Raw genomic sequence first — 16212 nt, forward strand, 5'->3', positions numbered from 1 at the left:
CTAATTCAATTAGAGACCAAAAGGGGCAAAGTGGGGAAGAGGTGCACCGAGCGAGCATGGAAGGGCACAAAGTTAAGACTAGGGAGTGGAGGATGGGTGCACAGGCATGGAAGAGGGAGCATTTTCATGGCGCGCAACCAGCAGGCCACCTAGCAAACGAGTCAGCATAACGTTGGTAACAGAGTGTTGGGCAAGCAGCCGGAGGGGCTGAGGGTCTAGCTATTTAATTCGCAGCTGAAACACGTCCTCCTCTGTCCTGCCCTCGGGTGATGTTTTACCGAGGCTGCGGCTCAGTTACAGCTGCAGGAGCACAACTCTCATTAATCTTCACTGCTCTTGAAATATCCTTAAATGTCTTGTGAGGTTTTGATTCCTGCATTAACAGCGTCTGCACTGCGTGGGCGGGTATAGGCCCACTTCATGCAGTTTACATGAAGCAGATGACGCTACGTGAAATGAGGTATTCATTTCTATTTAAAGCAAACTTCAATATTATTGGAACAAAAACTGAAAGCCGAGGACGATAAAACCAAAAACAACTGAAAGGCACTAAAACATTAGAGAGTGCTATGAAGCATTGTTGAGTTGGGTGAGAACTGAGTTCACTTCATTGAGTTAACACTTTCAGATAACACTTTTACTCAGCTATTAATATAAATATGACAGCGACTACTGCTGCCATAATTAAAGGGAAACCTACACCGGGGGACTTTGAATGCTCATGGCTAACATGTCTGAAACATGAAATGATGCATGTGCTGACAGCTCATAGGATAGAGCGTCTCAGTGGTTTGCACCCTGCAGGTCTGGAGTCACATGTTGCTCTTCAACTCCTCTGTAATGAACGTATTTATCTTTTGTTGCACAGTCGAGGAACAACTTTTGGTTCAAGGTGAGTCTGTGGTACTGAAATGACAACAATGTTTTAATATTTTACCCACTAAAGCATGCCTCAGGTCCTACTATTGTCTAACACCATTCTCTACTCTTGAGTTTCTGACAACTTTTTATTATGTAATTTCCAGACATTATAGAGATTTCCGTGTCTCTGAGCTTGCTGGGCTTGCTCTACCCAATGGAAAAAGACAAACACGAAGAGGAAAACCATGCTAAAGAGTGGCAGTGCTGAACAGACGAGGAGGGATTCTGTTTGTTTACATATTTCTTCCTCTATACAGAGGACAGCAGGGGAAGAGCCGGAGGGGACTTCCTATTTTGGGAAACAGCTGCTTTAAAGCAACAATTTCTGGAAAATGATAAGGGCGGTGGTTAAAGAGGCTGTGGGTAACAGTTGTGTGGTGGCGTGGAGCCACATCTAAAGCACCCTCTCCAAAGATCTTCAGTCACAACAGTCGTCCTATTTTTTTCTTCTTCTTCAGAGTTATGACAGCACAGGTTACATTGCGATGAGTGCCAGGCGTCCACCATCTAGCTGTGATGTGGTAAACTCCGCTTTAGACAAACACTGGGTGGGCGACCTACACTACCAGAGAGATGTGTGTGCGTTGTTACTTGATATTAATGAACTGAGACTGATCTCACAAGAGGAGAGGTTCAAGTCATTACAAAAGTAAGCCGAGCCCTTGATACCGCATGTCTGATCAGTGATATTTAACAGCTGCACGTCTGCAGTTGCCTCAGAAGCTGCCTACTAAAACCCTTTCTAATCTGAGATCAGAGAGTTAAGAGAATACTAGTGTGTTGCTTGTGTTTTTCCTCTGTTGCTGTGGGCTGCACATTTAATTAGACTACATTGCACAGCTCCACAACTTATCAATGATTGAAAATGTTTTTCAACATCATGTTATCCCTTTAACTAATGATATGATGTCTGGACTGCAAGTGAGACAGCGGTCATTGGAAATGACAAGCATTCAGATTTAAAGTATCAACAAATATCAGAGAACCTGGACCTTTAACCCCTGACTGGAATGTGACTGCATACATGCTTCCTATCAGTAAACTACTGACTGATAGTCGATATCTCAGGCCAAAAACTGTGAGGCCAAACCTGGTTATTTATGTATTTATTTTATTTTATTTATTTTTTTAAGCGAAGGCATAACAGGCAAAGTTGGTTGTTAAAATGATATGGCTAATATATATATATACAGGATGGGCCCTTAAGTCGAACTTATCAGTGGCAAGCGTCAACCTGCAGGGCTGAGATTAAAGCTTATCCTAAGTGCCAAAATTTGCAGTTCTTCGAATGGTCGCTTGAAACTAATGCTGATGCTTGTCATTCCCCAGAAAACCCCAAAAGTTAAAAATTCCAACATTACAGCAAAAATATTCATGCTTATGGCCTGGTGCTAGAGATCATTTTCTCATTCATTTCAACTGTACTCTCCATATTTTTTGCCAAATTTTGAAACAGTGACATCCACACTGATCTTCAGAATCACTATTAAGGGTTCCTTTGGGTGACATTATGGAGGGATCGTTGATCTTTATATTCAGTCCATGGTCAGGGCTCCCTGGACAAACTGAATAAATGACACAGAACCACAAACGTTTCTTTCCTGCTTTATACCAACTCTTTATCAGTGCTTGTAACCAGTGCTCCTAATCTAACAGTAATAATAACACTGGCCAAGCCATTTATGGACATTCAAGCTATGAACTATTTTAAATAATATACATAAATTCAAATGTAACCTAAAACAGCAAGAATTCATGCCATTTGAAGCTGTCCCTTCATCTTTTTACTAGTTTTCAGAAGGAAGTGCAGTTATCTGTGTGGTTCATGCCCTAAATAGGAGAAGGAGGAATACATCTGAGAGTATATTATCAATCACCGTGCTGAACAGAAAGTGTCATAGACAAATTTAAACTAACCGTGGAGACTAAAATATTTTCTTTGGCAGACTTCGGAGTGTCTCCCACTTAAGATGGCTGAAGGTTTGGCAGCTAACCATCTTCTTCTCTCTCCCTCTCCCGCTCAGGAGGTGTGAAATTGCATGTGGGTCTTTCATTTGCCTCACAGTATTAAACTCCAAGATTTCTCTTAAAAGCACAAAACGCTGACCCAGAAAAATGAGCAGCAACTTTTTCCCATGATGGTGTCTGCTTTGGCTCAAGCTGATGCTGCAAAAGTTTTCGCCCACACTGGATCCCTGGAACTAAACGATTTGACGCAACATATATGTTATGAGGCTGGGGTGATGTCATGCTCTCTGTCAGTGTGAATATTTGCAAAGAAAAATAACACAGGTATGTGCAAACAAGTTTACCGAGTTTACAAGCAACAACTGTAAGAACACCAGGGTCTTTGTATGTGAGGTTTGAGTGCATGTCTGGAACGTCGGGAAGTCACAGCTGCCTCTGTCATCACAGCTGCCTTTTATGCAGATGCTGAATTTCTGCCTGTAACCAAAGCTGAAATCAGATCTACACTGTCTCAGAGCCCCCTGTCACTGCACCCTCACGTCCCACGGGACCTCACTTGCTGACCCCGAGTGACCCCTGCCTGTCAGAGGTTCAATTCCCAGAGTGGGGAATCTGGCGAGGTTGCGTATCGTATCTGATTACCTCCAGAGGTGATGAGCAATGGGACCTGTAAGAGGGTAGCAACTGATGGGATATTCTCTCAGACCCTGACCGTAACTGCTACCAGCTTTTGGATTTGACTGTTTGACTTTTTTAGGGTAAAGTTGGGCCACTATAACACAACAAACACGTACTGTGTGACCTCATGAACCTGGTATGACTTCAGATGTTAGGGTGGATTGGATCCTGAAAGGCCTCTGTTCAAACAGAATAAACTCATATATTTTTCCCTTTGAATTACAGTTGCCTTGAATTCACTTAATTTGTCCAAACACAGAGGCAAGCATGGATCTATTTGTGCCTCACCTGCACTGAAATAACCTGAGGATTATGCTGAGCTAGATAAAGACCGGGCTTATATGCGAGTGATTGACAGTTAGTAGGGGGCTCTTATGCTGAGAGCACTCATTCATGACTTACTGCTCTCCACCCCCAGAGGAAGGACGCAAATCTCCACAGAAGTCAACAGATTTATCCCCAAAGTAGACAGGCTTAAATTCTGAATGTATATACAGTAAGAGTCTGTCTGACTTCTCTTAAGGTCCTATATGCACATGAATGCGTCATAGATCTCTCCGCTAAGGACCACTAATTGAGAATGAGCGCGGCTGCATGGAGCTGTTACTCACTTCGAAGGCCTGGGGCCGGCTCGGCTGGGACAGGACAAAGTACTGGACAGCCAGGTTAATGTAAGCTGTGCGGTACGAGCTGATCTTCTCTTGACCCTGCACCAGTTTAAACAGCTCCAGGCACATCAGGCCTGCCACTGCGGCTGTGGTGGTGGCTATGGCAGGCATGATCCTTCCTGCGATGCGCTTGCTCTGAAAAAGAGAAAATAGAAAGTTTCCTTTTATTTCTGCTGCACGAATGTCAGGAAAAAAAAATTCTTAACTCAACATTACTTTGAATGACTTTCAATACAATCCTGATGTCATGATACACGTGAGCAGCGTGATTCCAGTTGTGTAAAGATCCTTGCACTTTGATATTTTACAATAAGCGATTTTAACCTATTCACATTGCAGAGATAAATATTGTTTTTCAACTTAATCATAAAGAAGGAGAATTTGAGAATCTGTGAAATTATAAGAGGTAATCATCAAAAGAGCCGTAAAGATTAAATTCAAATGACGTGGTGCACATAAATCTGACGGGGCATCATCCTGCACAATGAAAGCTTTCAGTATTTCAGATAAACAGTAAGTCGTTGCAAATACCTTGTTATTGTGATTTTGAATGCCTTCATTTGACGCCTGCTAGAATGTGTTTAAACTTGAAGTATTAATACTTTTTACTTAAACATCTCATTCCTTTTTAACACCGCAGTGAAAGTTCGGATTGAGGGAAGTTGTAATAAAGAATATCAAAAAATAGATCTTTTATGTATTTTATTTTATACTATCGTGAAATAGCTTTGTCCACTTTGCTTATAGAAGAATTACACACATCAGAATATTGATTATATTTAACTGGATGCTGGAAATATAACCTCATGAATACTGACCAGTACTGTAGTGCAGCCCAGTTGCACAGCTCATACATTTTGTTTAGAAAAACACAGAAACACATATGAACGAGTTTTGAACGATGACTAAGGCTGAAGGCATTCCCAAACAAGAGGCTACACGCGGAAATCTATGTATGATTACACAAGGGTAGCTCTCTTTTGTCCACCCTCACTCTGCTGTAACCCTCCCCCTCCCCACCCCTCCATCTGTCTTAGCAGAGGAGTGTGTCTGCAGCAGCGGCTGGTACAAGGCCTGGCTCAGGTGTCACCTCCCAGGCGACAGGTAAAGTGCCGTGATTAGTTCTGCTCCAGGAACAATAGGTGAGGGGGCTGTTTCTGTGGCTTTGGGGCAGGTGTGTGCAGTACCAACTAAAAACATGACCTCCAGGGGAGGGGGAGCAGTCTGCTGTACTATTTTTTTTTTGTTGTTTTGTCTCTGATTTCCTTGTACATGTTTTACCAGTGACAGAGATTTGAGATTAAATAATGCACAAAATTAGAATGTTGACCTGGTGGCGATCGGCTGCAGGAATTTCATAGTTCTCTGCTCTCAGGTTGGATGCAGCAACTATGTAGTCCATGTGGAAGTTGGTGTCGTCATCCTGTGATGGTTGAGATGAAGATACATTAGCATTTACATAAGGGCAATGTTAAGTGCCATCTACATGCACACAAATTAAGGCTAATGCACATAAATACAAGGAAAAATAATAGTTTCAAAAGGTTGCTCAGAGGCCATGCCAAATCTACGTCCATGCCAAAACAGTGAGGTGATTCTGTTTGCCTCCTTTGAACTTCGCCTGCTTTGTTGCTGTGTCGTTTAAATCACTCTGACAGATGACTTGGTCACCCGCTCAGAAATCAGATTTCTGTTGTGATCGACGTGGCCAGTGAGGTCATGCGTCTGATGGAGCGGCTCGACAAAGGCTAGGAAGGGGACTGTCACTCCGGGATGGCTTTAGGGGTTGTGAGGAAGCTCCAAGCTGGCAACCTGATGCCTTTGAAACCCTCCTACACACATTCCATCTATCCACAGCATGACCAGGGCACATCAGGATAAAAAATAAAGAGAAGGGGCTTTGGGAATCCCATTCTTATCCAAGACGCCATTTGATATGTGCCCGACTTACCTCATACACCTTCATTACTGCCTCTCCTGAGTCACTGAATGCTTTCCTGGAACATCTTTTAGGCTGCCCATTAAGGCCATTTACCCTCTTCAAATTCCTCTAATAATCACTTCTCCAACACAGCAACTGGATCCTCTTCTGACATGCTCATAGCACTTTGTTCGTCTAGAAGTACCTTATTCCTGAAGTAAAGCTTTTCTTCCAGAGGTTGCCATGGTATAACCAACGTAGCCACTGTTTCTTTCAAATTACAGGTTTCACAGAGGCTTTGTTGCCCCCACATCCACACAGGTAAAGAAAAGCCTTGTTCAGAGGTGACAAATGTAATTTGTAGTAGTACTCCTACAGTCCTATGCTTCCTAGGAAACCCAGGAACTCGCCAAAAGGTTGGTAGGTCAACAGGTTAATAGAACAGGTCAGACAGAGAGGACGAATTCCTATCTAACAGGGATACATGCAGTACAACAACAAACTTAAAAAACATATTAAAAGGAATTAAAAAATAGTTTGCATTTAGTCAGGTCCTGTATTTGTCCATCATTACTATTCACTATAGTATTTATAATCCATTTTGTTGAAATCTGGATGGTACAAATTGTCGTACTCATGTCTCTGGAAAAAAGACTTGATCTTTGAACTGAATGAAACTGAGTGAGTTGATTTCATGCTTTGTTGTTGAGCAAAAATATTCTTTAGTTAATGCCAATGTCAAAGTGCAATAAATTATTTTTATTGGGATAACAGTGCAGAGAAGACAGGAAATGAGGGAGAGAAATTAAGGTCCCTGGCGGTAACTTAGTGGCTGGCTTCACCAAATTTTCAATTCATCTGCATGTGTTTTGGGGTCTTGTTTCCCCAAGGGTCACATTGCTGAAAATACTGCCAGTGAAAAATAGCTCTTCTATCAACTAAATCGCTTGGTTCAAGCTGTGAATGACTACGAGGAAACATCTGGTCAGGATATAACTTATTTGGGAATTATGGACTAGAAAAGTTGAACCCAACCAAGTATTAAACCTGACTGAATTTGAGTAGTTGAGACATGGCATGTGCAAGGACTGTGACAGTGGTCAAAAGAACAATGGGTGTGTTCTAATCTGCCTTTAGGGCTCAGTGTGAGCCACTTCAAAGACTTGGTCTGACACAGTTGCAGGCAGAATTCTGACACAGTGCTCACATAAAAATATATCCTTTTCCATGAGAGCTAAATAACAGCTTGTTGAGCTGTTATTTTTACTATTTCTGAAAACAGGAAGTACACTTCTAGAATATATAGCTGTGCTGAAAAGGCACTGTGTGTGAACACAGTAGACAAGTGAGCTCTGTTTGAAGTATGTGTCGACTCTCAGGACCCAAAGACGTGGAAAAAAAAAGACCTAATCCAAAAATATCTATAGATTTAAGTGTTGCGCCCCGCTACGGCTCAGTCGCCACTCTGTCACTGTCTGCAGATTCTGCAGAGTGTGCAGCAAAAGTGTCTTTGTGCTTTGTTCCCTACCTTCTCAAAGTCGATGGGGCGCATCTTAGATGAGCTTCTCCGAGCCGGTAAGGCCAATTTCACTTTCAACTCCTCAAGTCTGGCCTTTTCTGTGACAAAGACACAGAGAGCGTGAAGAGATGGCGGGCTGTAAGGCAGTGAGGTGGTAGCATGATTACCGACACTCACGGCTAACTCACCTGCATCGTCGCTCCCCTTTTTTTTGTCTTCCTCCATCTCCTTGTCAGTAACGTGAATCTTTACAGAAGACTTGGGCGTGAAAGGCGGCACATGGACCTGCTCTAAGATCCTTTTGATAGCGGCTCTGTCTGTTGTCCCGTTGATCCCGTAGATGCAAGCGTACAGATTAGCAGCTGCCACAACATACTCCAAATGGGTAGACTAAAACACAAGGTCCAAATACAAATTCAGTTATGGCATTAGTATAAAATTATCATGAAAAGGTATCTGAAAAACACATGTGTGACCTACAAAAAAAAAAAAAAAAAACTAATATAAATCAAAGCAGCATTAGGGCTTTTATCCGTGAATAGAATAGTTAGCAAGAATAGCTCTCTCAAACATCATCTGATATGTTGACAACATACACAATGCTGCAAGAACAAGCATATGTAATCTTGTTGGCACTGATTCTGAACTGATGAAGACTACTTGGAACTTCACAGTGTCATCGGTGAACTCATTACACTCTCGAATGTATACTATTGCTAGCTTACTGTATTATTACTGTAATATGTCTACTGTTTCTCATTGTGAGAGTATGTAGAAACAAGCTTGGCTAAGTTCTTTAAGGATGTGAAAGTGTGCTGAGAGCAGATTATTATCTGTCTTTTATTGTCCATATGTATCTGCAGCTTAGATAAGACTTGATTTTACCGTCGGAGCGAAGAAGAGCCTCTATCAGACTAGATAAAGGAGGAATGTGAGCAGCCATCGCGAAATACCATGGTATTTTTCTGCCTCTCCCATCTACTTAGAGTATATCAGGACTGCTACTGCATGAGGAACTGGACCAGAGACTACTCACATTATTAGGGTCAAAGGTCAGTGGATGAGGGCATCTCTTGGTTCCAGACCAGAAGAGCAGGCCATTAGCAGTCACCTAAACAGAGGAAGAAAAAACCCTTTATCACAGTGATGTACAGTTGTAAAATTATTAGAGGAACTGTTGATATTCTTTAATAAACTGACACAACTCAACTCAGTTCCATATAATAAACCAGTGAGGGGCACAGTGACATCACAGTCCTTCATAAAACCTGAACATGTGTTACAAACTCGTCATATGTTATATTCAACACTTGCTAGCGCAGGGCACCAGTTGGTTCTCTGGTCTTCTGACACAGCAGACCTTCAGCCTTCCTGTGACACAGCCACACTAATACTGTTATCAGTTGTGTGTTGACTACACAATTTGTACGTCTGATAAAGGAACAAAGGGGCTGAGAGCTTTGATGTTACCAAATGGTCCATCTGCTAAGAAAGAGAGTCTCCTACTGGTGGTGCCATTTTTCTCTGCAGGGGTGCTTTCTGAAGGGACCAAAAGGCCCTAACAACAGACTCAGGCTTCAGATGGCTCAGGGCCAAAACAAAAGAACAATGATTTATCTTTTAAAAGAAGGATATCACTTGATTTTAGAACTTGTCTGGTCGGCTATTGGCTATCCTAAAGTCTTCCGCTTCCTTCTTAAATTAATAATACTTGGACTTTTCGAGATCTAAACCAACTGAATACTGTACATATACTTTTATTGTTGTTGTTTTTGTTATCTTACTTCGACTAATTTGGTATTTAATAAAGAATGGGGCTGACTTTAATTTTACGAATTCATTGTACAATCAACTTTTTTTTTCATAATCAATATAATCAATAACAAATGTCAGAAATAAGGTGTGATCAACTTAAGATGGCCCCAAATTTAGTCTTTAAATTTCTCACGTTGTCTGACAATTGCAATTAGTTTAAAAAACAGGGAAAGTCACCATCACTAGTTTATTTATTTATGATTACCAGGGATTAAAATAGGGCTTGGGCTTTTGCTAATTTGAGTCATTGTCACTCCTTCACTATTGTTCACCATAATGAATGGGCATGAATGGAAATACAACAGTTACAGAAGCCCTTAAATCTCTTGTCATTATAGACGCATTCATATCTTTCACTGACCTGACACATCTTTTACTTTGATTAGGATAAATATAATCTCATACCGTATTTGGTTAAAATCCAGCCAAACAACACAGACACTACCATTTTCACTTCTATGTGATAGATTAAAAGCAGCAAAGCAACAGTTGTGTGTACCGATACCCTGTCAGATCAGCTTGTGCGCATTAACTTACGTTAGCTGCCTTATCTAGTTCCTCAGAAAGTCTGTGGTTAAAAGTGACTTTCCAACAGAACAATGAAACTATAACTCTTCTATAGGTAAGTTGGACAGAGAGAACTATGGAAGAGAAAAGAGAACTAAAGTTACACAAAACAACAACTGCTACAGTTGAGTTTCAGTATGAGATATGAATGTTTGGCAAAATGGTATCATAATAGTAAAAAAAAAGACAACAATACAACATGTTATTCTAAAAAGGTGCACTGAGAACGCTCTTCTATAAATATGTAAGTAGGGAATTTTTCATAACCCTGTAGAACAGGGGTCCTCAATGTTTTTCAGGCCAAAGACCCCAAACTGATGGAGAGATTAAGTAGGGACCCCCTACATACTATATGTGTCCTATATTAAACTAAGCCTTGTGATATTTACATTATTATTATCATTTTGCATTCAGTACTAAGCTTTTCAAATAATATACAGGTTCAAATATTCTTTTTTTTTTTTTTTTTTAAATTTCAAATGTGCAACAGTAAGGTGGCCATGCACTTGTTGTACACATAAACAAACCTGACAAAAACATGCATGTATCTGTGTACATATATATTGCAGCATGCTTCTGGATTTCACCTGAGAAACTGAATAGGCTCTTGGCCAATTGCAAGGAACCTGACACAGTGTGTAATATGCGGCCCTGTGTTTGGCTCAGCAGCTCTGTGTGAAACAGTGCACTGATTGAGTGAACTAAAATGGGTTGGATACATGTTAATGCGTATTTAAAAAAAAAAAAAATTCTGGGGGAAAATTGAAAAATATATAAAAAAAAAGTCTAATAAACCAAAGACTTTGCGACCCCTCTGGAGGTGCCATAGAGCATGTGAGGAGGTTGCAAAGGGCCAGTGGTTGAGCTGAGACTGGGGTTAGTGAGGGTCTGTTTGAGCTGATACTGATCCGTGCAGCCCCAGATGTGAAGGCAGCACGTGACATCACTCTGTCTGCATGCTTCAACAAATTACAAACCCTCATAGCCCCAGAGATATTTATCAGCGCTGGCTTTCACTGATTCAGGTTACAGACAATGTTAGTGGACTCTGAGCCTGGGGAAATATGCTCTGTTGCTCCGAGGAGTGAAATTCAAAAATATCTCACAAAATGCAACTCCTGTTGCGCTTAAATCCTTAGTAGTACCTCAGTAATTGGCATGCAAAAAGCCTAAACACACAACAGTGCCCCTCTGTGTCCACGTGTATTAATTACACATGTGAGACATTTGGCTTTAAGGGTGAGATTTTACCTCTTCGGGAGGGAAACAGTGCAGAAGTTGACGAATATCGTTGTTATAGAGAGTCTCCCACTTGCGTCGCGCCCAGCTCACACAGTCCTCCCAGCATGTCGGGCGTTTTCCTCCAGCCTTCATGTCCTCAAGGCTGCTCCACACCCCTTCAAGTATCTCCAGGGCCTCAGCATCTCCATGGTCCAGAGTTCGATTTACAAACTCTGAATCACTAAACAAAAACAGTGCAACAATTCCTTATAATTTAATGACAGACAGTGCACTGTAAGATAATAATCACTTGCTGAGCAGAAAGACAAGACAGGACAAGCGTAGCTGCACTACATTCTACTTAAATCTAACTTCCAGGATAAAAGCTTGGACTTGGTGTTTGCTGTACTGTTTAGTGGAACAACAAAATTTGGCCTTGAGAGAAAAAATGAGTGAGGTTCACCTCTCTTTAGCTGTATCAGGCACCGAATGACTAAATAGATCTTTCTAAGTGGAGTCTTAGTGAGTCAAGAGGGGATTTACTCTGAGTTTTGGCTTTAGACTCATAGGCAGAGGAAGGAAGAGTTTGGCAATGTGCTGGTCAGTGCAACTCTAATCCCCCATGCACGTGCAATTCTGGCGCCACGAACATCAGCCAAATCACCATACCATGTGGAAAGAGAAGGGAACTGGCCCTTTTCCATGTACACCTAAACATGTCTAAACAGGAACATTTAGAGTCATAGTTCAGTTCTGCTTAGTGTCGTATGGGTGTGAATGATAACAAGCAGAACATGACAGTTATTTCCCAGAACATCACTAACCATGACTTGAATTTACTGGACTATGACATAAAGCTGATGAACACCATGAAAATGTCTGGAAAGTTTTTCCAACATTGCACAAGAGAGAAGCCAGAGACTAAAGTCATAAATAGCCCCTGAGTAAATATAAACATTGTATTGTTCTTATTATTTTTAAACATCAGATAAATTTGAGAAACTTTAAGGCCAGTGTAAACTAGCAAGAACCACTTCTGCCCCAGTCTGCTTCTCTCTGAAGATACAAAATAAATGTAAATGTAGTTCACAATGAGGGGGGATTATGTTAAATCTCACCAAAACAAGCACAGAGACATCTGAAAACATGGCTGGATTAGGAGGGCTCCGAAGCTCAAAGCTCAGACAATGTCGGAGTCTGGAAGCTCAAAACTGTCACTGATGATCTGTTACCTTACAGTAAGTAGTGTTTTTCATAAAATAACAACCTCGAGGATTTGCAAAATTCTTCAGAACGTAATAATCACAAAGCGGTACAGTTACTGACAAAGCCCTTTCACATAATATAGTAGTTTTTCAGCATTTATTTTCTTAAACAGAAAGCCGGTAATTAGCTGGGACAATGTATCTGTTATTAGGAGAAACAAGTTTGAATGATGCATTACACAGAACACACTAGGCAAGACACAATGTGTGTGTTATTCTTACTGGAGGGTCACCGCTGAAAGCCAGCCACATGTTTTCCTATTTATAGGAGTAAATAATGAGCTTGAAGCACTTCATTAGCTTTTTTTGTAGGTTTGCAGGAATGCATTGCAAGAATGTGGAAAGGAATTATAAAAAGGAGCCAGCTAATTGGTAGCAGACTGGCACCAGGCTGGTGAACGCACTTTCTCACTTGTACTGTAGCCAACACTTGGTAAGGGTAAGAATGGGGACACGTCTCACCTCAAGAAGAGATTCACATTCTCAGGTGTGTGTTTAAATAGTCCTTCGAACTGGTCTCTGGCCCACTGGAATAGAGTAATGAGAAGAATCGTATAGATGATAAGATTTGAGAAGTTAGACTTTTTAAACTGAGTAAGAAAACCATAAACAGAAGAACATGCACCCATAGACTGTATATAAATGAGGACAACGAGTCCGTCCCCAATTCCTTGCACTTGCACTGACTGATGCTATTTCTATCACCCGCCGACGTTTCCTCCAGACTCAGGTGCATTTCCGTTTAATTAATATTGCCTTCTGCACTACCTTCACCACTTACAAAGAATTATGGACAGGATTATACAGTGTACTTGTTTGTTGTTATTTATTTATTATTAATTTGTTTATAACTCCACTTTACAGAGTGGTTGGCATGGCAACTCGTAGTCGTCATGATGTCACATCCTGTTTCTATAGCGTCAAATAACTAACTGAAACAAAAGTTAGCAACATACTACCTACCTAAAATAACAGAAATCACCCTCGGAAAAAAAAGCATTTTTCGTGGTTTTAGTTTGGCCCAAGTCCAATCCTCGAAAACAGAAGTGGAGATTATTATCTATACTACAGCTAGCCACCAGGGGGAGCTCTGTTTGTTGTAGTGAAGCCGTTCCGTTGTCCACCTTTATTTACAGTCTATGCTTGTACCAATGACTGCGACATTGCTTGTAGTAAAATATCTATTTAATTAATGCAAGTGACATTCAGAAGAGCGTCACTGTCGTCATCACACATATTTTATTTTTCATGCTAAGCTAAACTGCAGTGTGAACAATTGGATACAAACAGGCACATATTAAACATCAGCTTAGCAGCACAGGTAACTATTAACATTAAGATTGCTGTATTTCATTTATCTGCATAAGTTCCAGGTTTCAGTGTCATACATGTTGACTCACTGAAGTGGTTTTTAGGGTTAGAGGGAACAGGGCCACAGCTAATATCAGCACTTCTGTACTTTTTTGGCTGCGATGAGTCATGGATGTGCTGTGAAAAAGGTATTTTTTTTCTTCCCACAGTCACCCAAGTAAATACTGTGCACATTTTTCATAATCTACCAAACATAGCATTGCTCAGAGAGACAGACAAAAGAAGAGAAACTTAACCGTGTCAGAGACCTGTCTGTGTCCCACGCAGCACAGGGTTTTATTTCTAACCTTATTTTGAATTCATGTAATTTATTTTCCACACATCTTGCTCAAAGCCAGATATTACTATAGTGTTAACAGCTCCATTTTTGCAATGCTTAACATGGCCATTAGCTGAGTATGGCATTAGTGCAGCTTGTCATGTATAATCTTCTTTAGATGACATTTATACACCAGGCAAAACAGAAAGTCTATCCACAAGAAAACAAACAGTTGTATGGACTAAGTCTCCTATTAACAAAGATGAAAAAGAGCAGAAGAACTTGTTAATTTACCTGCAGTGTGTGCTCGATTCGATACGGGAAGTTCTTGAGTGTGCACATTGGGATGGCATTACCGGCGCTAGACTTAGCGGGTCCATAGGACTCCGTCAGGTGAGGCACCACCACCAGAGTATGACCCTTGCTTCCAAGGGTTCCTCCCTCGAGCATCGGCTTCTGATGTTGAACGCAGCGTCCATCGAGATAGACCCCTAAGCACCATGAAGAAGGGATTAGTTCCTAAAGAATGTACTTGTATGAACAGTTTAAGTTTCTTGTATGTGATTTAAATATGTCTTGACACGATCGCTGTGGCATTGAGAGAATGAAAGAATAAGCCTCCTCACTGGCTTCCACATTATCGAGGGCTGCAGCCACTCCATCCAGACTCATGAAGAAGTTGTAATCATACACTCCCTCGCTGTCGGCGTCCAGACGATTCTGGTGAGCGATGATATTCATTTCCGGGTTCATCTGGCGTCCTGCTTTGGCTGCAACTTCCGACTTAGCTTTCTGTTCACGGACAAGTGTGGAAACGCATCAGGGTGATAATGTGGTGAGCAAATCAGAGACAAACAAACAAGTGACAGGGAATCTGAATAAAGTGCTGATTTATTTGCCATGCTGTTAATAGTATCCCACTTGTCTGTATTTTATAGAATCTCTGATTCAGAAAAGAGAGATCAACTGTCCGACATACTCAACCACAATCATACATGATGTGACATGCCAGCTAGGTATAATCTGACGGAAGCTATCCAAGACTGTCACATGTAATCATCCCCAGCATGTCCCAATTGGCTGAGTCTATTCCACTTAACCGGGTCAAACCAGAAACACTGAGCAGTGATGACATGTGAGATGGTTCACTCTATAAAAGAGGCTGCTTTGTGTGCTCTCTCACCCCAATATCCTGAGACCTGAACAGGAACTGACGATTCAAATTGGATCTTTCTATGAAGTCCATGTCTGTCACAGTGACTTGTCCCTCTCTTCCTGCGCCAAGCCCCATGAGGGCAAAGTTTTTCAGAAGTTCGCAGCCAATAGCACCAGCTCCAACCTTGAACAGTGACAGGAGTGACAGATTAAATGATTATAAGTGAATGCAGCGCAAGTGGATGCCATCAAAATAAAGCCTAAAAAAAACAAGAAAATCATTAATCTCTTGTTGTTCCATTCACATCCTGGTGCTTTGCTTTTTGTCCCCCTGTGATAAAACAAACGTAAACACTGTCCCTCCTAAATAAACACGCACAGCCTGTAAACTGCAGTAAAAAAATAACACATTGAAAGGAAACAGAGCCACTGTTAAATGGCCCCTATACTGAGAGGTCAGTACTGCCAGGAAATGCCACCTGAATCTCAGCCATTTCCTGCATGTGCCATCATTAACACCAGATAAGAAAAACACACAGAGCTCTCCCATTACAGCGCTGAGTGTGCCCCCTGCTGGACAAACATCAAATACATACCAGAAAATACTTCATCCTCCCAAGCTTCTCCTGGAAGGCCGGTCCAAACACAGCAATCTGTCCATCGTACCTTGTGCCTTTCTATCAGGGGGATGAAAGGAGTACAAATCTGATTCATCCATAATCTCTTGTTTGTGTGATAACATATGACTGTTTACGCTGAGGTAATCTTACTGTGGAGCACTCAGTCAGTTGATGGTCCTCTTCAGGGAGGCACTCCAGGGCATCAAAATACATCCACTGCTTAAGAGGTGTAAACTTCCTACTACATGCCTAGAGAAGACAAAG

General features: G+C 41.3%; 1 protein-coding gene across 2 annotated transcripts in view; it reads right to left on the reverse strand.

Annotated features, from left to right (window-relative positions):
* uba7 (ubiquitin-like modifier activating enzyme 7) overlaps positions 1 to 16212 on the reverse strand; it is a 30634-nt gene that overhangs the window by 11649 nt on the left and 2773 nt on the right. The window contains exons 10-21 of one of the 2 annotated variants that reach the window (XM_047583285.1): positions 16099 to 16197; positions 15925 to 16005; positions 15357 to 15512; positions 14800 to 14965; positions 14468 to 14664; positions 13006 to 13070; positions 11309 to 11519; positions 8712 to 8786; positions 7864 to 8065; positions 7685 to 7773; positions 5566 to 5658; positions 4179 to 4370 (exon numbers count right to left, since the gene is read on the reverse strand). In XM_047583285.1, the coding sequence (XP_047439241.1) occupies positions 4179 to 4370; positions 5566 to 5658; positions 7685 to 7773; positions 7864 to 8065; positions 8712 to 8786; positions 11309 to 11519; positions 13006 to 13070; positions 14468 to 14664; positions 14800 to 14965; positions 15357 to 15512; positions 15925 to 16005; positions 16099 to 16197 (1626 nt within the window). Of the gene's footprint in view, positions 1 to 4178; positions 4371 to 5565; positions 5659 to 7684; positions 8066 to 8711; positions 8787 to 11308; positions 11520 to 13005; positions 13071 to 14467; positions 14665 to 14799; positions 14966 to 15356; positions 15513 to 15924; positions 16006 to 16098; positions 16198 to 16212 lie in introns of both variants that reach the window. The other variant, XM_047583284.1, reaches the window with a different exon arrangement.

The sequence above is a fragment of the Mugil cephalus genome, chromosome 4 (genome assembly GCF_022458985.1).
Source record: "Mugil cephalus isolate CIBA_MC_2020 chromosome 4, CIBA_Mcephalus_1.1, whole genome shotgun sequence".
Lineage (NCBI taxonomy): Eukaryota > Metazoa > Chordata > Actinopteri > Mugiliformes > Mugilidae > Mugil > Mugil cephalus.